General features: G+C 44.0%; 2 protein-coding genes across 2 annotated transcripts; one reads left to right on the top strand and one right to left on the bottom strand.

Moving 5' to 3' along the window:
- Positions 1-525: 525 nt before the first annotated feature.
- LOC120219901 (olfactory receptor 10P1) lies at positions 526-1,464 on the top strand. The gene has a single exon (XM_039216809.1). It carries the CDS (start codon positions 526-528, stop codon positions 1,462-1,464), a length of 939 nt encoding a protein of 312 aa, XP_039072740.1.
- Positions 1,465-15,176: 13,712 nt separating this feature from the next.
- On the bottom strand, positions 15,177-16,115 carry LOC120219900 (olfactory receptor 9-like). The gene has a single exon (XM_039216808.1). The coding sequence runs from the start codon at positions 16,113-16,115 to the stop codon at positions 15,177-15,179; it is 939 nt and encodes a 312-aa protein (XP_039072739.1).
- Between the last annotated feature and the right edge of the window lie 9,437 nt (positions 16,116-25,552).

The raw sequence follows: 25,552 nt of genomic DNA, 5'->3' as shown, positions 1-25,552 counted from the left end.
TACCACCATTGCATGGCACTGTAGATCCGCAGCCCACCATGGTGATCACCACATACCAGCTTGGGACAGTCCCTAGCTGAGTCACCACTGTGGGTGCTACATAATCTCTTTCAAGCTGGGGTTTCAGTCTAGGGGATACAAAGGGGCTTAGGACATAGCACTGCACCATCCCACTCTGAAGAAATATCCAAAGTACAGGGTTGGGGTCTCTTCCCATGAGAATATGGAAATTAAGCCCTGCACCAGGACTCTCAGCATGGGGAATCATAGAGAATTTGGAGTCAAGAAACCTAGATTCAAGTCCCAGGCCTGCAACTCCCTTGGTATTCTTTCAGGCAAATTATTTAACCCCTCCAAGAACCATGGCCTCATCCATAAAGTGGAGACTCTAACTCTCTCAGTTGATTCCAGAGGGACTATATGAAAAGTGCTTTTCTAAATTACAGAAATGCTGAAGTTCTGTAACGTTTTACTTCTATATAAACGTCTCTTCCTTGGCTGTGCCATAGGTCCTGGCCTGAAGTGATGACTGAGGAAAATCAGACTCTGCCTGAATTTCTCCTTCTAGGATTTTCTGACCTCCAGGCCCTCCAGGGCCCCCTGTTCTGGGTGGTACTTCTGGTCTACCTGGTCACCTTGTTGGGTAATTCTGTGATCATCCTCCTGACACAGGCTAGCCCTGCCCTGCACTCCCCCATGTACTTCTTCCTGCGCCACCTCTCAGTGGTGGAGGTCCTGTACACCACAGACATAGTGCCCAGGACTCTGACTGACCTAGCCTCCCCACACCCCCGGGCCATCTCCTTCCAGAGCTGTGCAACCCAGATGTATGTCTTCATTGTCCTGGGCATCACAGAATGCTGCCTGCTCACAGCTATGGCCTATGACCGCTACGCTGCCATCTGCCAGCCCCTGCACTATTCCACTCTCATGAGCTGTCAGACCTGCACAGCCATGGTGGGTGTGTCCTGGCTCATGGGCATCATCACAGCCACCACCCATTCCTCTCTTATCTTCACTCTGCCTTTCCCCAGCCACCCGATCATCCCACACTTCCTCTGTGACATCCTGCCAGTACTGAGGTTGGCAAGTGCTGGGAAGCACAGGAGTGAAATCTCTGTGGTGACAGCCACCGTGGTCTTCATCATGGTCCCCTTCTCTCTGATTGTTGCCTCTTATGCCCGCATCCTGGGTGCCATCCTGGCAATGGCCTCCACCCAGAGCCGCCGCAAGGTCTTCTCTACCTGCTCCTCCCACCTACTCGTGGTCTTCCTCTTCTTTGGAACAGCCAGCATCACCTACATCCGGCCCCAGGCAGGCTCCTCTGTAACCATGAACCGCATCCTCAGCCTCTTCTACACAGTCATCACACCCATGCTCAACCCCATCATCTATACCCTTCGAAACAAGGAGGTGACAGGAGCCCTGTGGCACATGGTAAAGAGGCAGGTCTCCTCACCTTGAAGGGACTTGGGGGATGTATGTTCATTCACTGATTACTCTTCCTTCCAGCCTTCAGGTGTTGGATATAAATGCCAGCTGAACAGAAACCATGCAGCACCTCAAAGAAATAAGGCTTCCTGGCAGAAAGTGTTGGAATTAAAACTGAGATAAATTTATATCTTACCTCCTGTCTCAACGCCAGATTCACTATCAGAGCATGGGTAATTAGGACAAGATAGAATAGAAGGTAATGCTGCTCATGAGAAAGAACATTTATGCAGAAGAGCCTCTTCTAGATTGTTCTGGATCTCTGAGCAAGGTGATTGCTATGTCTATACCAATAGTCAGAATTCTTTCAGTAAGGAAGGCAAATTTCTATAAAGCTGACACCAACTAAGTGACTGACCCAGAGCCCACGAAGGAGTTTGCCTGGCCCTTCAATCTACCTTTCTCCAGAAACACACTGCAGTCTTATGCTCTGTGGCCTTTTAGAAAATGGGGTTATTCCCCCTTGAAATATTCTACATAAATCTTCTTCCTTGCCTTTCCCCACCCTTGATTTCTGACATCATCCATAATGGTTCATACAGGGTCCATCTGGACAAGACTATCTCCCTGTTCCCCTACCAACATGCACCATTAGCTTGATCCCATACCTCTTTCACCAGCACCTCAGACTGGGTGAAGACCTGGGGCCATCCTGGAGAAGACCAGAGAGTAAACATTTAACACTCTTGGTCACCTAACATTTGACCCTCTTTCAGTGTCTGGAGAATTCTCCTCTTTAAAAATCTGGTAGGCAGAGAAACCACTTCCTTCTGTGCAGCTGAGAGTGCTTCCCAGCCCTCCAGGCACATGACCTAGTTCCACCAATCAATGCACTGTGCCTGACTAAGTAGCTGGTGCTCAAAAGAGACAAGGAGCAGAACTCTCCCCCAGGAGACAGCAAAAAAGACTGCAGCAGCAAGTTTCTGGCATAGAAGTGGCATCTGGTCCCTGGTGACGGCACTAGTGCTTTCCTCAGCTGACAAGGTGATGTTTGGAAGTTACTCCTAGAAGTTTAGCCCCTGCCATGGTCTCCATACCTCTGTATTTTGTTAATCAATAGTTCTTCTGCTTCCTTATCCAGGTAGTGTCTGTCATTGTCAAGAATGTTGACTGATGCAATCACTTTGGAGGCTGAAAGCATCAGAGGGAAAACCTTAACCCTGGTGTACTTGGAATAAAATGGTCTAGATTCTGTTTAGAAAGATCAGCTAAGGGGTGCCTAGGTGGCTCAGTCAGTTGAGCATCCAACTTTGGCTCAGGTCATGATCTCACAGTCCATGAGTTCAAGCCCCACGTCGGGCTCTGTGCTGACAGCTCAGAGCCTGGAGCCTGCTTTGGATTCTGGGTCTCCCTTGCTCTCTGCCCCTCCCCTGCTTACTCTCTGTCTCTCAAAAATGAATAAATGTAAAAAAAAAAAAAAAAAAAAAAGAGGGGCACCTGGGTGGCTGAGTTGGTTAAGCTTCAACTTTGGCTCAGGTAAATGATCTCAAGGTTCATGGGTTCAAGCCCTGCCTCAGGCTTTGTGCAGCTCAGAGCCTAGAGCTTGCTTCAGATTCAGTGTCCCTCTCTCTCTCTGCCTCTCCCCTACTCGGGCTCTGTCTGTCTGTCTATCTCTTCCTCTCTCTCAAAAATAAATTAAAACGTTTAAAAAAAAATGAAATAAAGACCAGCTAAAAGGTACTTGGGGTCAGAGAACATCTGCAGACAAACAGACACAGAATCAAGGAGCCGCAGCTATGTGGCACTCCTGATACTCAGAAAAGACCTGATGAGGTCCTTGCTCTCACAGGGCTCCTAATCTAATGGGGGTAGTCATGGAGAGAATGGAGTGGAGAGAAAACAATCCAGCAGAAACATATAATGAGAGTCATAAAAATGTATAATCATGCATTGGAAGGTTAATGATTGATAAGAGTTTGAGGGTGTTTCTAAAAGTCTTCCTGGAAGAAGTGGCCCACTGCCATACTTCCAAACTTCCTCACCACATGGCACACATAGAAAGTGCTAATATTTGAATGGCACACTGGAGTTAACTGAAGGGGATTCGGATCAGGGCTTGATGCAAAAGACTTCATTGCACTTTTTACTATATAATTACAAGGCAAATCAAATATACAGTAATATGGAAGTTTTTAAACATTGGTTTTACATAAAACTTCCAAATAAACTATTTATATTTTTATAAGAAATTGAGCTTGTTTCTGTAAAGATAATTTTTACATTCGATTTTGTGCTTGAAAATGACTGAATGGGGAGACCTGGGTGGCTCAGTGAGTTAAGTGGCCAACTCTTGATTTCAGCTCAGGTCAGGATCTATTCACGATCAGTCAGTCATAGAGATTGACCTTTGGTCCAGCTCCATGCTGGGTGTAGAGCCTCCTCAGACACTTAAGATTCTCTCCCTCTCATGGGGCACCTGGGTGGCTCAGTTAGTTAAGCATCCAACTTTGGCTCAGGTCATAATCTCATGGTTTGTGGGTTTGAGCCCCATGTCGGGCTCTGTGCTGATAGCTAGCTCAGAGCCTGGAGCCTGTTTCAGATTCTGTGTCTCCCTCTCTCTGACCCTCCCCTGCTCATACTGTCTCTCTCTCTCTCTCTCTCTCTCTCTCTCTCTCAGAAACAAATAAAAAACATTAATTTAAAAAATTAAAATAAATAAATAAATATTCTCTCCCTCTCCATCTGTTCCTCCTCCACTTGCACACACTCTCTCTCTTTCTTTCTCTCTCTCAAAAAAAAAAGAAAAAGAAAAAGAAAATGACTAAATGCCTCCTGATAAAGATCTTTTACGTCCTGATTTCTTTTTTTGTTTTTAATGTTGTATTTGTTTCTGAGAGAGAGAGAGAGAGAGACAGCATGAGCAGGGGAGGGTCAGAGCCCAATGCGGGGCTTGAACCCCTGTGAGATCATGACCTAAGCAGAAGTTGGACGCTTAACCGACTGAGCCATGCAGGCGCCCCTAAGTCCTAATTTCTTAAAAACTGATGGTCATCATCAAAGAAAACTACTCACAGAAGTGGGTGATAAAAAATGGAAAGTCTTTTCAGTCATTCAAAATTTTGTAGTAACTGGGATTACATGCAAGTACATATTTATATTTACTAGCTCTTCCTTTTCTTTCATTGACAAATGGTAATTTTGAAAAATGTTGTCTCAGTCGGTTAAGTGTCCTACTCTTGATTTTGGCTCAGGTCATAATCTCACAGTTTCATAAGTTCGAGCCATATGTCAGACTCTGCACTGACAGCATGGAGCCTGCTTGGGATTTCCCTCTCACTCTGCCCTCCCCCCTGCTGTCACTGTCTCTGTCTTTCTCAAAAATAAAGAGCAAATTTTTTTAAAAAGGAAATTTTTTTTAATAATGAAAAAGGATTTTATATCCACTCATACTTTTTCATGTCAAGTATTTTAATACAGTACCATTGGAGCCCTAATGGTGCACAATGCAAACTCATTTTTACAGCTGCCACCATGAGGCCAGCTTAGCTACCACAGTGGGGCCAGCAGACAACAGACAAAAGTATTGGGTATACATGAAGACAGATATTCAGGACCATTATGAACAGCTGACCTCACAGGAGGACCCCTAGATTCCCCACCCTCCAACCCATGAGGGTCACATCTTAGGCTGCACTCCATGCTCCTTGAGCACATGAAAGTCCAGCTTCTTAATGGCTCATGGTCCTCTTTTCTACAGTGAGCAGCAGAACACTCAGGAGCTGGCTGCTGGAGTAGACATGAAGGTAGCAGAGCACCTCCTGGGCTGCCCTGAGCAGCTGTGGCTATGGCTCATTTTTCTGTCTCAGGGCTACCAAACCCCACTCCCTTTGGTCTCCCCCCTGAGGAGTCACAGGCAAGGCTGTTTATAGCCAGATGCAATAGGCCTGAGAGCCTTGTCTATTGAGAGACCCCACACATGCAGAAACCAAGGGCTTAGAGGATCATTCTCTTACAGAACACTTCCAATATGAGTGGACCTCCAGTGTGCAATGATGCATCCTTTAGGAAGTTCAAGTTTTTTGTTCAGAAAATACTATATCAAGCTGTGTGCCAGGAATTGGGGGCAGAGGAGAATAAAACACAACCTAATGGGGGAGGCAGGTCAATTAATAGACAGTTACAATCCTGGGATTTTTCAAAAGATGTGTACAAAAGACAGCAGCAAGACAGGATGATAAGGAGTAAAGAAGAGGTCCTGAATCCAGTCTGAGAAAGATGGAGAAGGCTTCATGGAGGAGAAGACATCTTAATTTAAGTCTGAATAACAAGAAGTTATCTGGAGGAAGAAATAAGAAAGGGGAAAAAAATGTACAAAAGTCCAACAGCACACACTATGAACTGTAAGGCATCCTTGACAATCTAATATAGCAAGCAATGGGGAAGTGACAAGACAGGAGGGAGAGATAAGGGTGACCAAAATTGTAGGGGTGTGAAGAGATCCAGTTAACCAAATATCTCTCTCCATATTGCGTTCTCTTCCAACTAAGAAAATACATTGGTAATAGATAGGGAGCAAAAGATCAGCTTTCTTACTGAATTGGGAGGATAGGACTTGAATCCAATGTCAAAATGAGTTTCCTATTCCCCACATTTACCATCACCCCCCAGTTATAGTTGGAGAATCTGAACAAATGACAGATCAATCCAATCAGGCCTACCCCTAATCTCACCATCTGAAGGGGGAAAGAGTATGTGCAGCCTCAGGCAGGGCAGCCTGAGAAAAAAGCCAAAGAGGGCTTAGGCCATGCATGGGCTATATTCTTTCTACAGTATCACAGGTAAGGTCTCCTCCTCCCAAGAAGAAGCGAGTGAAGTCTGGACAGAAAGGCAAGAGATATTCCCACCCTTATTTCCTTCTATGAAAGGAATTTAAAAATCCCCTCATTTGGTGGAAAATCTAAGGAGCAGGGTAATAGATGTGCTCCCACCTCCACTCAGCACAGATCATGAAGGATGTTGGGGGTCACTTACGAGTTGGGACTCATCCTGAGTGAGGATGGGATTTGAGAGTTTTTAAAAGTTTTAATGTTTATTTTTATTTTTAAGAGAGAGAGAGCTCACAAGAGTGGGGTTGGGGGGCAAAGAGCAGGGGACAGAGGACCCAACTGGGCTCCATTCTGACAGCAGGGAGCTCAACACAGGGGTCAAAACTCAAAAACCGTAAGATCATGCCCTGAGCTGAAGTCAGACACTTAACCAACTGATCCACCCAGGAGCCCTGGGATTTGAGTTTTTAAAAGATCATTCTAGCACTACATGAAGAATAGATAACAGTGGCAGAAAAAAAGAGAGCCAGAGACCACTAATCAGTTTCTTAGGGCATCCTGCTGCAAACCACAGATTCTGCTCTGATCATCTGAAGCAGAGAATTAATTGAAGACTTAGCAGTGCAGTCTTCAAGGGAAGCAGAGAGCCAAGGTCCTCAACCACGCATCAGAGCCAAAACTCAACACCCCATAAGGGCTCTCCCGAGACTTGGTTCACCCAACACTGCCCAGTACATACTTATGACCCTCGGGCCCCGACATCAGAGCTCTGCCACAACTGTCCCCAAGAGCCAGATACCTTCTCCACATACTCTCCAGACCATAAATTCTACATCCCTCTGCCACATTGCTCAGCTCCAAACCAATGTGTGACTTACAGTGGAACCACAGTCACATGCCAGCACCCTAGCTGCAAAGGTAGCTGGGAATGGAAGTCTTCTGGCTACTACTTTGAAGAAAGGGGACTTACAAGGCAGGAAACTTCCCAAACATTAGAGGGGTGTTTAAAAGATACTGAAATGACAAAAAAAAAAAAAAAAAAAAAGACAAATATCTACCACTTACAAATCCCACTACTGTAACTGGAATCCAGGTGATTCCAGCACACTCTCCATTGAAAAGAAGGAGAAATATAGTGCAGTCATCTGGTAGAAATTTGACACATAAACAAAATGATTAGGGCCTTACCAGAAGCACAGAAAGGCAGTTGAGCCAGAGTAAATAGTAATAATAATAGCTAATATTGTTTGAGTACATACTGTACTCGTATAATAACATGATACTAACCTCTTGACTAGTGATTGTCTTATTTAATTCTCATACAAGCCCTATGTGGTAGCCAAAGGAATGGATCCTCATTTTGTGGGACTTAAAGCTTATATAATTTGAGATGGCCCTATTTAATAAAATAAAACAAAACTACTAATATAAAATTAAGTACAAATGTTTATTTAAGATGAGAAAAGAAACTGGAGTGCCTCAGTTGGTTAAACATCCAACTCTTAGTTCAGTTTAGGTCATGATCTCATGGTTTACAGGATAGAGCCCCACGTGGGGCTTTGTCCTAACAGGATAGAGCCTGCTTGGGATTCTCTCTCCCTCTCTTTCTCTCTCTCATAATAAATAAATAGACATTTTAAAAAACTTCTTTAAGAAAAGATGAAAAAAGGGGACTCCTGGGTGGCTCAGTTGTTAAGCATCTGACTTCGGCTCAGATCGTGATCTCACATTTGGGGTTTTTGGCTCTCTGTGCTGACAGAGCATTGGTGCAGAGCCTGCTTCAGATCCTCTGTCTCCCTCTCTCTCTGCTCCTCCCTTATATCTTGCCTCAGAGTTATATTAGCTCTCTAGCTCACTCTCCATGTGGTATCTTCATCATCTCACCACCCTTAGGACACCACACTCCTGTTAAGACCATGCTGATAGCACCTGGAGAGAAGCAAATGGCAGGTACTCCAGATGCACATTCATAACAGAGAGTAGGAGATAAATCTTATCAAATTTAGATGTCTGTCACCTCAGTGAAGGTTTTGGGGGATTTCAAGACATCTCCTTAAATGCCTCAACTTTTTCATTGAAAAAGACCTCCTTTGGTTCTATAGATCTTAGAAACAATATACAGCCCATCTGGGTGCACTGCTTCAAACCGCTTGTCAGATGTCTTAAAACCCAGAGCAAGAAAATGTTCTCAAGCTGGTCCTGGCTACGTTCTGCAATCTGGCCCTCTGAACTAACCAGCAGACCCAGAGATGTTCAGTCTTAGGGACACTGGAACCTGTGGTAAATCCAAGAGGTGAATCACAGACTCATGAGCAGAACCTTGCCCTTTGGGACAATTAATTAATATATTTTTTTGAAATTGTCCTTGGGGTTTTTGCTGGCAACAGAATGTACTGAATACCTGACCACCGGACACCAAGTGACCGTTGAATTATATTGCCCTCCGTACATTGGGTATCATTTGATCCACCCAGCCTAAAGCTAGGCATTTTCAATAGCACTTCATCAATAAGTTGAAGTGTTACTGTATGTTAACAAACTGGAATTTAAATGAAAACTTAAAAAAAAAGTGGTAATGTTAAATTCAGATGGAGCCCAAGCACATCCTGAAGACACAAAAAAAGTTTCATCTACCTCCTTCCCCAGCAAATCATGCCCAGTTCATTCATAATGAGCCTGTGAATAAAATGGCCATAATGGCAAGAAAGGAGGCCGTGCATGAACTTGACAAAAGGGGCTTCTCCTTACCAAGCTAACCCAGTTACAACCACTGCTGAGAACAACTCGCCGTTTACTTTGGGTTGGTGGTTAAGAGCTTTGTGAGAGACAAATTTCCACCCTTGTACAAAAGGCAATAAGGCCAAAATATTGACTTTCCCTAAACTCTGGCAGCCCAGACTCAAGCCTATGACCTTGGCTAGTCCTGGCACTTAAGACTTTAAATTGAGTGCAAGTGATACAAAGAGTAGAAGAAAGTGTACAACTCCTTTTGGTGACAGCAGCAGTGTCATTCAGGGCCCAGAGTCAACAGGGCCACACAGTGCCAGAGGAGTCACCAATAACCAATGGTGGCAGTGCCAACAGCCTCCTAAGCACACCACTCTTGTAGTGTGACCTTAGCTGTAGCTCTGGTCTCTAAACTTCTCTTGGTTCCTAATCATTTTCTAAGCCTGATTCTCCAGGAATCTTATCAGCTCTGTGAGCCACCAGAGTTCTTTTTTCTCCACCCCAGAGTTGCTCACTTGCTTCCCTTTTCCTTCTCCCCCATGTCCCACCTCTACTCACAGTGTGCACCAAGATTTCCTAATTTCCAAATCCCACACCCCACTTCTCCCTTACTTCTTTTCAACATAACACATTTTTTTTAGAGAGAGAGAAAGAGGGAAGGAGGGGCAAAGGAAGAGGGAGAAAGAATCTTAAGCAGCCTCCACACTCAATGCAGAGCCGGACTCAGGGCTCTGCCCTGAGTATGCACTCTGCATTCAGGACCTCAATGTAACACATTTTAGACTTTCCAGCAACTTTAGAGAAATTATTTTTTTAATTTTTTTTCTAATGTTTATTTATTTTTGAGAGAGGAAGAGAGGGTGCAAGCAACAGAGGGGCAGAGAGAGAGGGAGACACAGAATCTGAAGCAGGCTCCAGGCCCCCAGCTGTCAGCACAGAGCCCAATGAGGGGAGCCGAAATTGGACACTTAACCCACTGAGCCACCCACGTGCCCCTAGAGGAGTTCTTTTTAATGGAGAACGTCCCCCATTTTTAAGATCTAAAAACCTCTGTGTGGGTCACCTGGGTGGCTCAGTTGGTTGAGTTTCTAACTCTTGATTTCAGCTTAGTCATGATCCCAGGCTTGTGGGATCAAGCCCTGAATTGGGCTCCACACTGAATGTGGAGGCTACTTGGGATTCCCTCTCTCTCCCTCTGCCCCTCTTCCCTGCTTTCTCTCTCTCCCTCTCCGTCTCTTTCTCTCTCTCTCTCTAAATAAAAATTTAGGGGCACCTGGGTGGCTCAGTCAGTTGGGCGTCCGACTTCGGCTCAGGTCATGATCTCACAGTTCATGGGTTGGAGCCCCACATCAGGCTCTGTGCTGACAGCTAGCTCAGAGTCTGGAGCCTGCTTCAGATTCTGTGTCTCCCCCTCTCTCTGACCCTCCCCTGCTCACGCTGTCTCTCTCTCTCTCTCTGTCTCTCAGAAATAAATAAAAACATTAAAAACTTTTTAAATAAATAAATAAATAAGATTTTTAAAAAATTTAAAGAAGTAACAAATTATAATAGTAGCAATCATAGTAGTAATCAAAATAGATTAGTTCACACTTCACTATTTGTCATGCGCTGTGCTAAGCAATTCTCTTATATTTATTTACCCAGTCATCAAATGTTTTCTGAATATCCACTATGTGCCAGACACTAAGAATACACTGGTGAACAAGACAGGCAGCATCACTGCCTTTATGGGACATATATTTTAGTGAAGGGAGAGAAGCCACAAATAAATAAACAAGTTGATTTCAGATCATGCTAAGTGGTTGTATACTAAAGAATGACTGGGGAAGGCTACATTTAATCCTTACAACAATCCTGTGAAGCATGGAAACTTTTGTAATCATTATTCTACAGTTGAGGAAATTAAGGCATAAAAATGTTGAGAAATCTCCCAAAGTCTTACAGATAGTGAATGACAGTTAAGATTTGATCTTGGTTAAAGTGGAAATTCTGTCACACCAAGGAAAGGAAATATATTTTAATAGCATATATATTTCCATAATTACTTTTTCTCTTACAAACATGGGTTTTAAATGTTTTCTTTATTTGAAAGGTACTGCATTACATATATTTTTAATCTTAGTTTTCTTAGATATTATTGGAGCTATAAAGATATTTATTATAACAAATAAATACATTCTAAGATATTTCACCGAATTTTATATTTTTTTCTTCTTTGTGACACTCCATTATTTTGTTAAGTAGTTACAGCTCAATTTTTTTTTAAGTGAGGGCACTATACTAACTTTAACTGTACAGAACTATTTTTTGATATACATCAAGACATTGATTCATCATAAGTTGATTCTCCATTTGTAGAAAAGAGTTAATTTAACACATAACGTATGTATATAATAACCCTTTTCCCTATTTCTTTAGTCAGAGAACTAGGATTTGGAGAAGGGACTCAGAATAAAAATCCATTTTCATTTTGTATCAAAATTGTTGAAAATCACTGTTAATTGGGTTCTATTCCACAAAATGTGAAAAATTCTGTTTAATATTTTTTGTTTCTTTAAATGTACAAAAAAATAAAATAAAATCTGAAGAGTTCAGCAAACACCAGTCTGTCCTAAATACTTAAAATATTTCCAATATTTTATATTTATTGAATATTTATTGAATAATAATATATATTAATATTCAATATTGCTAATACAGAAATGATTTTATTAATTTATTAATTTATTTTATTTATAATTTATAATTAATAAATAATTAATTTATTAATTTATTAATANCCATTCTACTCTTTTTTTTTTTTAATGTTTTTTATTTACTTCTGAGAGAGAGAGAGAGAGAGAGAGACAGCGTGAGCAGGGGAGGGTCAGAGAGAGAGGGAGACACAGAATCTGAAACAGGTTCCAGGCTCTGAGCTGGCAGTCAGCACAGAGCCTGATGTGGGGCTCAAACCCACGAACTGCAAGATCATGACCTGAGCTGAAGTCAGACACTTAACCGACTGAGCCACCCAGGCGCCCCGAAGGGACCCCATTCTACTCTTTAATGTCCTTGATTCCCAAGGATTGACATGGGCTCCTCCGTCTTCAGAATTTCATGTCTGCCTTTGCACTTACAGGCAGGCCAACGTTCACACAAGTACTCAGAATGGGTCTCTGGTCAAACCAAGGACTCATATCATAGGAAACTACTCTATTTACCAAGTGGTTTCCTTCTTCCTGAATGGAGGTGATCAGAGCTCTCTACTTAACTCCTCACCTCCAGCTGCAGTTCCCTACTCAAACATGTGGATATAGAGTTGCCAGATTTAACAAATATAAATACAAGATGTCTAGTTACATTTTACACTCTGGTGCACAATGAATAATTTTTTATGTATATATGTCCCTAATATTTCTTTCTTAAAAAGATTTTATTTTGGGGGCGCCTGGGTGGCTCAGTCGGTTGAGCATCCAGCTTTGGCTCAGGTCATGAGATCACGGTTCGTGGGTTCAAGCCCCGTGTCAGGCTCTGTGCCAACGGCTCAGAGCCTGGAGCCTGTCTTTGGATTCTGTGTCTCCCTCTTTCTCTGACCCTCCCCTGCTCATGCTGTCTCTCTTTCTCTCTCTCAAAAATAAATAAAAACATTTTTAAAAGATTTTATTTTTATTTTAATGTTTATTTATTTGGGGGAAGAGGGGCAGAGAGAGAGGGAGAGAAAGAATCTCAAGTAGGCCCCATACCCAGCACGGAGCCAGACTCGGGACTTAATCTCATGACCACAAGGTCATTACCCAAGCCAAAATTAAGAGGGGGACACTCCACTGACTGAGCCAGCCAGGCATTGCTCAAATATTTCTTTGCCCAGAAAGATAAAACAATGATAAATCCCTGTGGCCAAATATTTTATGGAATATATTTATACTAAAGTATTGTTTGTTGCTTATCTGAAATTCAAATTTAAGAGAGAACTCTGGATTTTCCTGACAATTCTAACCAAGAACCCTGAAAATAGGGGACCTCAGCTTCCTGAGATGACAGTCACCATTTCAAGTGAGAAAAGCCTGAAACCACCTCGGACTGAGCCAGTCTGATTGCATCATATCCTCCTCTTGTCACATTCCCAGCTCAGAACAATGGAGAAAGAATTCTCTCCCCTTGTCTTTTTCAGACACCAATCTATCAGGAACTGTGATGCCCCATGTTGCCCTCTCAGTCCACCTCTGTCTCAGCCAGCCCTTGGCTGACTGAGGGAAAGTGATTTCTTGTCTTCTTCATCACATCTTTCCTGCACTATAAGACTCTTAAGTATCCATATCTCTCCATCTTTTTTTACGCTAGGCCATCTAACACCAACACACTCCTGATCCTTAGTCCATCAACTTCCTTGCCCTGAAAGTTAGACTGCCCTCATCCAGGCTGCAAAACAATAAGAATTCTCTTGGTAGGCAATTTGGCAATATGTTTCAAAAGCTCTAAAACTGTATGTTGTTTTACACAGCAATTTTATTTCTAGAAATTTGTGTTCATAAAAAACATAACAATACAAAGATATAAGTGCAATAATAGCTATCTCAGCAAAATTTATAACAAAAATTATTAATTCCAGGGGCTCCTGGGTGGCTCATTAGGTTAAGCTTCTGATTCTTGATTTCATCTCAAGTCAAGATCTCACAGTTCATGAGATTAATTCCCACATCAGGCTCTGTGCTGTTAGCACAGAGCCTGCTTGGGATAGTATCTCTCCCTCTCTCTCTCTTTCTGCCCCTTCCCCACTCACAGTCTCTCTCTCTCTCTCCCAAAATAATAAATAAATAAACTTAAAAAAAAAAAGACACATCTCTGGTCTGCAGTTTATAGCCAAGAAACTAGATCTGTCCTTTTTATAAATAAATAAATGAATAAATAAACACACTTTAAAATATTATTAATTCCAGTAGTAGGAATTGCTTGATATTAAAGTATATATCCATATATCAATACTATAAGGATATTAAAATCATGCTTTGGAAGTTGACTTATATGTAACATGCTACCACATAGTTTAATAAAGTAGAAAAAGGTTATAGAACAATTTAGACAATAAAATCCCATTATTAGTTTTTAAAAATATGCTTATAAACATATATAGAGGGAAACCAGAATACAATAATTTTCCAAGATCATTAACATCAAAATAGTAATAGTTATTTTCTTTCTTCTGAATGTAACATTTTCTGTGATTAACAGTGTTAATTTTGTAAACTGATAATCAATGCTATTTTAAAGGCCCCATTTATTGTGTCTTGAGAGTGATTTTCCTACTTATACTGCCCCTTCCTGTGGCTTAGTGCTGAAAGTGAGTTCATGAACAAGCAAAATCTGGCTTTCGAAGAAAAGTAAAATGGTGCCAGGTCTCTCTGGGCAGCAAATTAAGGTGGCCTCCAAGTAGAAATAGTGGACAGTTTACAAGAAACAAAGCATCATCTTGGGAGTCTAGGGGCCAGATCGGACCTTTTGATCAGTCAGGGGAGAGAAACTATATGTGCATTTTTACCTTAGGACCAGAGGAGAAAATGGAGAGCGAGTCAGGCAACAGGTGAGAAGGAAGCTAAGTAGAAAATATCAGCATCTCAGGAGTCCCAAGATGGCAGTTATAAATAAGGAGCAAAATACTAGACAGATGCTAAAGCAACACCAAGCAAGGCTTGGCACCTGAGCTCCTGAGCCAGACAAGCTACTCCCTGCTTCTGTTCCTTCCCTGCCATCCCAGTCACACAGATCAGACCTGGCACCTGGACTAAAGGAGCTCTTGCTGTACAAAAGGCAACTGACACGAGAGAGAAAGGCTTGCAATGAGGCGTCTGGGAGAAGAGAGTCATCACCAGAAAGCATAGCCCCACACAGTGCCTTGAGCCTCAGAAAAGAGCAGGAATTGCTCAATCATCACACAAAATGGGCACAGCTGCCCTCTTTCCTCAACTTTCCCTCCAGTGTGTGTTTTCGTAGCTCTGCACCTACAGACAAGACAGGTCAAGTCCATAAGAGGAGCACCCAGAAGCAGAGCTCTGAGCAGCATGTCAGTGGCTTAGGCCTTTGAGCCGGACAGGCCAGGGAACCTCACACTCACAATGCAGAGCAGGCCAGATCCCTGCACACCGAGGGTCTTACTTCTCCCTCCTCTGAAAACATCCAAGGATCAGGCCCTTATCTCCAGGCCCTAACTTGAGGGAATCAAGGGCTCCAAAGGTATCTCTTCACAAGCCGCCTCATTGCCCCTGTGACCTCCTTGTTCCTCAGAGTGTAGACAAAAGGGTTGAACACAGGAGTGACAACTGTGTAGAAGAGAGCAAGGATCTGGTCCATGTCCTGAGAGGAGCCTGCCCAAGGCCTCATATAGGTCACAGTCCCAGTCCCAAAAAAGAGTAAGACTACAAACAGGTGGGAGGAACAGGTAGAAAAGACTTTTTGACGTCCCTGGGATGTTGTGACCCCAAGGAGGGTGGCAAGGATGCAGGCATAGGAGGCTACGATCAGTAAGAAGGGGGTCAGGATAAAGGCTATTGTGAGTGTAAGATTGCCCACTTCGCCCCAGAAGGTGCTGGCACTAGCGAGCCTCAGCACAGGCAGGATGTCGCAGAGGAAGTGGTGGATTGTGTTGGCACCACGGAAGGGCAAAGTGAAGATGAAGAAGGAGTGAGTGGTGCCTGTAATGATGCCCATGAGGTAGGAGGCCCCCACCATGCTCACACACGCTTCCTGGTTCATCAAGGTGGTATAATGGAGCGGCCGGCAGATAGCAGCATAGCGGTCATAGGCCATGGCAGTGAGCAAAGAGCATTCGGCAATGCCAAAGAGGGCATAGAAATACAGCTGGGTGAAGCAGCTGGCAGGGGAGATGGTGGGGCAGGAGGCAAGGAGATCAGCCAGCATCCTAGGCACGATGGTTGTGGTGTAGAGGATTTCCACCGTGGAGAAATGGCGAAGGAAGAAATACATGGGCGAGCGCAGGGCAGGGTCTGCCAGCGTGAGGAGGATGATGAGGGAGTTGCCCAGCAAGGTGACCAGGTAGATGCAAAGCACTCCCCAAAACAGAGGACCCCGAAGGGAACCAAAACCCGAGAACCCCAGCAAAACAAACTCAGTTACTGCTGTGCCATTACCACTTCCCATATCCTAAAGTCCACACTGTAAGAAGGAGCCAGGCAGGGGCTCATGCAGCACCAGAAGGCAGCCAGGCAAAGACAAAGGCTCCCTCTGCAGCAGGAAAGGCGTGAAATGGTCTATGAGAACATTCCAGTTACCAGGAGTGAGATGGGTGAGCACCTGAGCCGCTAACAATTCCCTCCCAGAAAATCCCTCAGAACAGAAAGAAGATAAACCAGGGGAATAGAGGGAGAATGGTGGGCCTTCCTCAAGCCTGGGAACTAGAAAGACATCAGGGTGGTTGTTCTAGTCACCGAGTTCTGGTTTCTAGGAGCAAAGAGCTGGTACAGGTAAAACAGCTTCCTTTGACAAAGTGGTAGTGAAAATGGGCAGAAAGATGGGTGAGCAGACAGAATAAATAAAGCTGGCAGGAAACTGAAAGAAAAATAGATCCAGCGTGTGGCAGAGAAAGAGCTGGAGTGAGAACATGAGAAAGAAAGAGAAGACACAGGATCACAGGCTACAGAGAGAAGGCACAGAGTGCTTTTAGCTACAGCTGAGTCCCCACAGCCCTCAGGATGCACCTCCCTGGCAGCACATCAACAGGAGCTCTGTCCCCCCAAGAGCCCGATTCCCAGAGGACAGGGAGGGAAAGTAAGCAGGGGAAGCTAAGGAAGGGGAAGAGAGTTTTGTCTGGGGCCCAGAAAGTAGGAAGCAGTTTTCTGCTGCCCCATCACCATGCCTAAGCACCTCTGAATTTCCTGCTGTCAGGCCTGGGGTCTGGATCCCACCCCAAGGACAGTGGAAAGACCACAAAGCAGAGGGGGTAGGATGTATCTAGGGTCCCTCTGTAAGGCCTAAATGAATCCGGATTCAGAAACCAAGCGTTCTAGCTCCCTGGCCAGTGCCTCTCTGCAGAGCTGCTCAGCCTGCTGCCCTAAGGGCTGCCCTCTGTCCGTGGCCCATTCCCAGAATCGGTCCTGGGCTTCTCCTATCCAGCACTGGAAAGCAGTGAAAGCCCTTTTTCCAAACTCTTTCGTAAAGCAGTGCTAATACTCAAAGAAAAGAAATTGCTGAAATAGCAATAGGTCTGACTTCTGGTAGAACTTCCTAAACCAGCCCAAGGATCCTCCCTCCAGCTGTTGAGGAAGGCTCTAGAAATAGGAAAACACTCACCCAGATCTCAGCTGGGGCAAAAATCGTCCCAACAGCAAGTGATGACAAGAGAATGTCTCGAGCACTAATGGCCCAGTGAATAAAGACCAGAGAGAAACTGCAGAGCCTTTGAATTATCTGTATCACTTAACCAGGAAAGATGGCATCTTCTTTTCCATCGGTTCACAGCCTATTTAGTGTTCTATGATATCCTTCTAAGTCAAGGCAGTCTCATTTGTTTAGGTTAGTGTCTTTTCTGGGTTGCAAAAAGTTTATTAAGAATTTCAAGGGGCGCCTGGGTGGCTTAGTCGGTTAAGCGTCCGACTTTCCGACTTTCGCTTAGGTCATGATCTCGCGGTTCGTGGGTTCGAGCCCCGCGTCGGGCTCTGGGCTGACTGCCAGCTCGGAGCCTGAAGCCTGTTTCAGAGTCTGTGTCTCCCTCTCTCTCTGACCCTCCCCTGCTCACGCTGTCTCTCTCTCTCCTAGAAATAAATAAAAATATTTAAAAAACAAAAGTTTAAAAAAAAAAAAAAAAAGGAAGGTTATCCAAAACAAGGAGCATCTGAGAAACTACAGAGCATAACAACTAAATGAACTGTAGTATCCCTGAAGGAAAGAAAAAGGATATTAGGCCAAAACTAAGGAAATCTGAATAAAGTATGAATCTTAGCTAATAATAACATATCAATATTGGTTCACTAACTGAGACTAGTGTATCATATGAATTTAAGACATTATTAATAAAGGAAACTGTACATGGAGTATTTGGGACCTATGAGTATTATCTTTGTAATTTTTCTGTAAATCTAAAACTATTCTTAAAAATGTTTATATTTATTTCATTGTTTTAATATTCATTTATTTTTGAAAAAGAGTGCTCGCTTTGGCAGCACATATACTAAAATTGGAATATTTATTTTTGAAAAAGAGAGAGACAGAGCATGAGCAGGGGAGGGGCAGAGAGAGAGGGAGATACAGAATCCGAAGCAGGCTCCAGGCTCTGAGCTGTCAGCACAGAGTGTGACGTGGGGCTTGAACTCAGAAACGGTGAGATCATAACTTGAGCCCAAGTTGTACACTTAACCAGTTGAGCCACCCAGGCACCCCAAAAATGTTTAAATTTAAAAGTTTGTTATTAAAAGTTAATTTATTTAACATTTTTTCTAAATAGAAGTTAATTTATTGACAGAGAAAGGTGTTTACAACATATTATTACATGATAAAAGCAGGGTTAAAAGACCAATAAATTCTCAATATAAAATATGTATCAAATAGATAGACAGATGGACACCAAAGTGCTAAATGATAGGCTCTAAATGAAAAAGATGTGGAGTTTTTGTCATGTTCTTTTGTGTTGTTTACTTTTTTATTATATTTTTGATCCAATGGTCATATAGCAGAAAAAGATGATTTATAAAACAATAAAAGAAAAAGATTAAATTTGTTTTAATATATTTTTACATTTTAAATGTCTAATTTATTTTCAATCAATGATGCCTACTTACACCTTTGGAAATGTTTTTATTAATAGTTTACTTACGCAATTTGATTAGTAGCGAATGTTTGTGAATACTTCAAAAGCTGTAAGTGGAACACTGCTGTGGACACTTAGGATGTTTTCAGATTTATGTTTCTGCAATTTCCAATTTAAAAGAGTTACAAATAAAAACAGCAGGGGGCGTGGGAAGTCTGGGAAACAGACCCCAAAAGGTAGTTTTTTTCCCCCTAAAGAATGCACAGTTCTGGAGTTTGTTCAAAATAGGATTGCATCGCTCCCCATGTAGTGAATCTCAGAATAGCCACGTTCTGTCTGCACAGGATGGAAGTGAGAGCTTCTCAATTCGTAACCTCCTAGAGAGCTTCTCAGGTGAAATCTGAAATTGGTCCCTGTACTCAGAAAGCAGTGAGAGATGGGAGAAAGAGGCAGCCACTCTAGGTTGGTAGGTGGCAGTTTTAATAAGCAAAGGGAACTTACAGATGAGGCTTGTCTTGGGTGGCAGCAAGGCAAATGGCATTCCTGCACCCACCCACTGCACCTTAAGAGTTTATAAAGATGCCCTAACTGGGTTTAGTCACCTATGCTCAACACCACATCACTATCTCAAGGCCATGTCCTTGAAGCAGCCTCTGGGAGTGGGAAAGGCAAGTGGAACCCACATTCCAAGAATAGGAGAGGAGGTGAGGAGCCTGTGATCACGCAGATGCAGCTCATGGGTCAACAAGTGGTCACATCTTTTCAATGACCTTCTCCAACGGATCTAGAAAAGCTCATATGGTTTACCCAAGATCACCAGTAATAACAGGTGTCATTTATACAGCATGGCATCATTGCATAAACCACCTCTCTTAATTCTGACACGGTGAGGTTCCATTAACCCCACCCTACGGTTGAGGAATGGATGAGAGAGATGTCTTGTCCAAGGTCACATAGCCTGATAGCAGCAGAGCTAGAATTCAAGCACAGTCTATCTGCCCCCAAAGCCAGTGTAACTGAACACTGTAAACCCAGTCTCTGTCAAACCCAACACCTACCCAAGTCTTTGCAATGTATCTGCATCTACATCACAAAAGAAGATGCCTTGGAGATATCTGCTCTAATCTCATTATGTTGCAAAAGAGGAAACAAAGGCAGAGGAGGAATAGATAGATTTTTCCACAGTCACTCAGGCAAAGAGCAAGAGCTGAGGCCAGGTTTCTCCTCTAATGCCCTCTCTCAGCCTTTGTTTTACCTCCCGATCCACTGCAACTCTGTGTACATGCGCATGTGTGTGTATGTGTGCTGTGTGGGTGCACATGTGTTCCATGTTTGTGTGCAGGAGCCATCCTACTCATAAGAAGAGTAACCATGAAAACCCCAGAGTAATCCCCACCAGTAACACGAGCTTCTCAAATCAGCACCTTCCCATTTGCAAAGCCTTGAAGTCAATGTCAGAGACCAAAGAGTTTAAAGGAAGAAAGGATTCATCAGTAGTATAAGGCACCACAACTGGGGCCCTGAGGTGGACTAAGGGTACTTCAGTGGTGCAATAACTCAGGGATATATAGTTGATCCTTGAACAATTTGGCAGGAGAAGGAGTGCCAAACCCCGCTCCACACTCAAAAATTCACTTATAACTTTTGACTCCCAAAACCCTTAACTACTGATAGTCTACTCTTGACCAGAAGCTTTACCAGTAACATAAATAGTCAACTAACACCTATTCTGCATGTTACCTGTGTTATATACTGTATTCTCACAATAAAGTAAGCTACAGAAGAGAAAATGTTATTAAGAAAATCAGAAGGGGTGCGCCTGGGTGGTTCAGTTGGTTAAGCGTCAGACTTCAGCTCAGGTCATGATCTCAGTTTGTGGGTTCATACCCCGCTTCAGGCTCTGTGCTGACAGCTCAGAGCACGGAGCCTGCTTTCGTTTCTCTGTTTCCCTCTCTCTCTGCCCCTCCCCTACTTGCACTCTGTCTCTCTGTCTCAAAAATAAATAAACATTAAAAATTTTTTTAAAAGCAAAGAAAATCATAAGGGAGGGATGTCTGGGTGGCTCAGTCAGTTGGGCATCGGACTTCAGCTCAGGTTGTGATCTCACAGTTGGTTGTGGGATCGAGCCCTATAGCAGGCTCCACGCACATGCATACTCATGCCCTCTCCTTCAAAAAAATTAAATTAAAAATTAAAAGAAAAGAAAATCATAAGGAGAACACATTTATACTATTGCATTTTTTTAAATCTACGTATAAGTGGACCCATGCAGTTCAAACCCATCTTGCTCGAGGGTCAACTGTACTTCCCTGAAGTCCAGTGTACAAGGCTCAAAGGGACACATGAGGCCACTAGGGGGTCAGACATCCTATAAATAGGCAGAGCTCAAACCATAAGCCCCTTCTTCCCCAAGGAGAAGAAGCTCAGGGCACCAAAATAGGATCTACTACAACCAAGTAGCTTAACCTCCTCCATGCTCCTGCTTCAGCACAGAACTCAGGGTCTGAGCCTCCACATGGATGCTGTGGAGGGGAAGCAGGCAAACTGAGACAGGAGCAGAGATGGTAGAAAAAGTAGCACTGGCCAGAGAGGAGAAAGCATGGCCAGAGCCAATGGAGGAACGTCCTTGATGCCTCTGAGGTGGAGGCGCCCCAGCACCCGTGAGCACGTGCTGGCGCACTCGAGGGCAAGATGTGAAGCAGCAGGGGACAAAGACCACAAGCCCTACGGAGACATGGACCACTGATACAGAAGAGCCACTCCTGCCTCGGGTAGGACGTTTTCATCCAGGTACATTTGCAGGTGAGGTGATTTCCACCAAACCAGATTTCACACTCCTGGAAAACTCTTGTTGGTTGTTCCCCTGCTTGAGAATCTTTCTCTATCTACTTCTCAAGTTCATATCCTGTCTACCCCTCCAGGCCCAGTACAGACACACCTCCTCTGAGAAGCCTCTCCTGATTCTCCCACAGAAACCACATCACCCCACAGCCTTCCATGTAGTATTACCTCAAAACTTAGTAACTTGAAACAACAAATATTTATTATCTCCTGGTTTCTGAGTCAGGAGTCCAGGTGTGAATGAGCTGGGTGCCTGTGGCTCTCACAAGACTGCAATTAAGACTTCAACTGGGCCGCCTTCTCTCAAGGCTCACCCATGGGGCTGTTGGTAGGCCTTAGGTGCTTGCTGGCTGAGGACCTCAATTCCTTGTCTTGTGGGCATCTTCACAGGGCAGCTGCCTTTCCTCTAAAGGTAAAGGAAAAAAGGAGAGAAGGAGAGAGTGAGCAAGACCAAAGGCACAGTCTTTTTGTAAGCTAATCTCAAAAGTGGTATCCCATCACTTTTGCTGTGCACGGTGAGTTAGGAGTGAGTCACAAATTCTAGTCCGAAAAGATCTAGGTTACAAAAAGACTGTGACTTCTGTTTTTTTCACTCTCTCTCTCTTGCTCCCTCACTCTGAGGGAGGGAATCTGCCATGTCGTGAGCTGCCCAGTGGAGAGGCCCACATGGCAAAGGACCGATCTCTCCATTTACTCAAAGGAAGGGGGTTTCATGAAGGCTCAAATACCAGGAGGTGAGGGTCTTGGGGGCCAGCTGAGGGGCAGCTACCCCACGTCCAGCTGGTACAGTGGCATTGCCAGAGCAGCTCCTGAGCTAAGCACTAGGCTGAGTAATCACTTCAGTTAAATCCCATCATCCACCTAGCGAGGCAGGCATTATTATCACCTCTTTACAGATAACATGCTGAGGCTAAGAGAGGTAATGTGTGTAACCTGCCTGAGGTCCCATTAGTCAGTGACCCAGCCAGGATTCAAACCCAAGCTCGGACCCAATCCCATGCCCTTTCTACCTCAACTGCCTGGCACTGATCACTTTCCAGGCTAGATTCCTGGCTTCACCACCTATAAGCTGTGTGATCTTGGGCACATTGTTTAACCTCTCAGAGACTTGGTTTTCTTATCTGTAAAACAAAGATAATTCTTACCTCTTAGGGTTGTTGCAAGAAATCAGTAACATAATGTTTGAGAAGCACATAGCACAATGTCCGGTGTATAATAAAAACCAGCATCATGTCACATGAATTGGGGTGATAGAAAAGGGGAGTTTACTATATCCATTTCCACCCCAGTCTGGGAGGACAAAAATTTCAAAACATTTATTTTTACTTTTATTTATTTTTGAAAGAGAGAGAGAGAGAAACAGAGTATGAGCGAGGGAGGGGCAGAGAGAGAAGGAGACACAGAATCTGAAGCAGGCTCCAGGCTCTGAGCTGTCAGCACAGAGCCCAACACAGGGCTCGAACTCATGAACCGCGAGATTATGACCTGAGCTGAAGTCGGATGCTTAACCGACTGAACCACTCAGGTGCCCCTTCAAAACCATTTAAAAAAGGTACCCAAAGGATACCAAGACTGGAGAAAGTATGGGATCTAAGGAAAAATACCTTGAAAGTTATTACTTTAAGTGAAGAGAAGGCCCTCCTCTCACAGCCTTGAGAGCAAGGAGATGGTTTTCTTGGTCACATCCTATGATCTTTCTCAGAACATTTTTAGAAATTGGTTGGCTGTGGTATTTAGGGTGCGTGTTGATGGGGGGACATGAAGGGAGCTAAGGAGAAGGAAAATGAAGAATATTATGAAAATGGAAGGCAACCTGAGGCTGTTGGCTAACCCTACAAAGGTCAGAAGATGAAACTGGCATCAAGAAGCACCTGAAGACACAATTAGACTCAAGAAACTAGGCTTTCACCCTAGAGATCATGAAAGAACACACAAGTCTAGGAAATCCATTACACTAAACCTCAGACCTTCTTGACTCCCCTCAGGGCAAGCTTTCTCTTTGTAGGGAAAACTGGTGAGTGAAGATCACTTAGGTGCTTGTTAGCTCCAGAGACAGAGAGAAAGAGAGAGAGAGACTAACAGAGATGGGGGTCAAGGGGAGGGCAGGTAAGGACTGGCCTCTCCAACTCCCTTAGATAATTTTTACTTTAAAAGTCTAGCAGTAGCTTGCGTCCGCCTGGGTATATGTATAGAATGATTAACAAATACTTTCTCCCCATGCATGTTATGTAAGTTTTAATTAATTCCCACACGTCAGCCAAGTCTGTCTGTTTCCCTCAGGGCTGCTTCCCAGCTCCAGAGCCCCCAGGGCCTCTGCCACAGCAATTACCCGCTCCAAATGAGCGTGTCTCCACAGCACCCCAGCAACCGTAATCACAGCCACAATAACTCCACGATGACTTTTGTCCCTCAACATTTAAAAAAAAGAAAGAAAAAGTTTGCACCCTGGCAATTAATAGAGCACTTCAACAATATTCCTTCAGTATCTCATTTGGTTCTCATGTCGACCCTAGAGACAAGCCTAACAGGTATCACTAACCTGTTTTAGCAATAGGAAAACTAAGGAGCCACGTGACTGCAAAGTCACTTGTCCAACAAGAGTGCAACCAAGACTTGAAACCTAGAAACCAGGGGCACCTGGGTGGCTCAGTCGGTTAAGTGTCCGACTTCAGCTCAGGTCATGATCTCACAGTCTGTGGGTTCTAGCCCTGCATCAGGCTCTGTGCTGACAGCTCAGAGCCTTGAGCCTGCTTCCGATTCTGTGTGTGTGTCTCTCTCCCTGCCCCTCCCCCACTCATGCTCTGTTTGTCTCAATAATAAATAAACATAAAAATTTAAAAAAAAAAATGAAGGAAAGAAACCTAGAAGCCAAACCCCTGACTACCAGGCCAGGACACTCTAATGCACCACCTAGTCCTGCCCCACCATCTCTGTCCCCACATCGGTTACTTGACCTCTGAAAGCCCAGCTCCTTCCAACACCAAGAGGCCACAGTGTCCCACATAGCAACCAGAAACAGCTCTCCTCCCTGAGAGTCCCCTACTTCCTTACGCCCTCACCACCTAGCCAGGCTTCTGGAGCACGAACTAGTATACTCTGGGGAAGTCATTGCTCCCTGCCCCCAGTCCTCATTATGCCCTGTAACACCACCATAATTCCACCTGATTATCTACCTCCTACCTCCCACTTCCATCCCAGAGCTACAGAGAGGCTCACATGTACACTTGTTAATTTGCTGTCTTGGTTCTTGTTGCACAGCATCAGTAGCTTACCAAGACCTATCAAGCACCACAAGATGGCAAAAATTAAATGTGGAAGCAAAGGAAAGAAAGAGAAAGAAAAGAAATGTCTTAAAAAGAAAGACAAAGGTAGGAACATAAGGAGCCAGGAACGAAACTAACAATCCAAATGTAAGACCCATGCCCTTCCCAAGGGTGGGCCACAAGTTTGGCCAAAACTGCTGAGCAGCCAATCCAAAAAGGAAAGTCTGATCAGTTCTAGAGTCCACTGTGTCCATGAGATAAAACGGAGACAGGCTACTCAGGGCAGTACAATTACTCTCAGAGCCAGGACCAGACAGAAATTTCTCCCAAAGACATTCCTAGAGGGATGACTGTGGTTCACATCCTTGCCATTGCTTTCAGAGTGAGTTGCCCAGGATGGATCCTGACAACTGTCTCCAACCTAGGGGAGGTCATCACACCAAATGACCTCTGTGACTGTGGGAGAGGTAGCTCCATATTTTTTTAATGTTTATTTTTGAGAGAGAGAGACAGAATGCAAGAGAGGGGAAGGGCAGAGGTGGGGCAGAGAGAGGGAGACATAGGATCCAAAGCAGGCTCCAGGCTCTGAGCTGTCAGCACAGAGTCTGACACAGGACTCAAACTTATGAACTGTGAGATCATGACCTGAGCAAAGACGCTTAACCGACCAAGCCACCCAGGTACCCCAAAGAGGTAGCTCCGTCTTGATGGAGCTTGATGTAGGGCAGGTT

The sequence above is a fragment of the Hyaena hyaena genome, unplaced genomic scaffold (assembly GCF_003009895.1).
Source record: "Hyaena hyaena isolate Hyena2069 unplaced genomic scaffold, ASM300989v1 scaffold_655, whole genome shotgun sequence".
NCBI classification, from domain to species: Eukaryota; Metazoa; Chordata; class Mammalia; order Carnivora; family Hyaenidae; genus Hyaena; species Hyaena hyaena.
The sequence above is the reverse complement of the archived record's forward strand: the minus strand, read 5'-3'. Positions and strand labels throughout refer to the sequence as shown.

Excerpts from the sequence above, each read along its gene's own strand:
- LOC120219901 (XM_039216809.1), top strand. The coding sequence starts at position 526 with ATGACTGAGGAAAATCAGACTCTGCCTGAATTTCTCCTTCTAGGATTT.
- LOC120219900 (XM_039216808.1), bottom strand. The coding sequence starts at position 16,115 with ATGGGAAGTGGTAATGGCACAGCAGTAACTGAGTTTGTTTTGCTGGGG.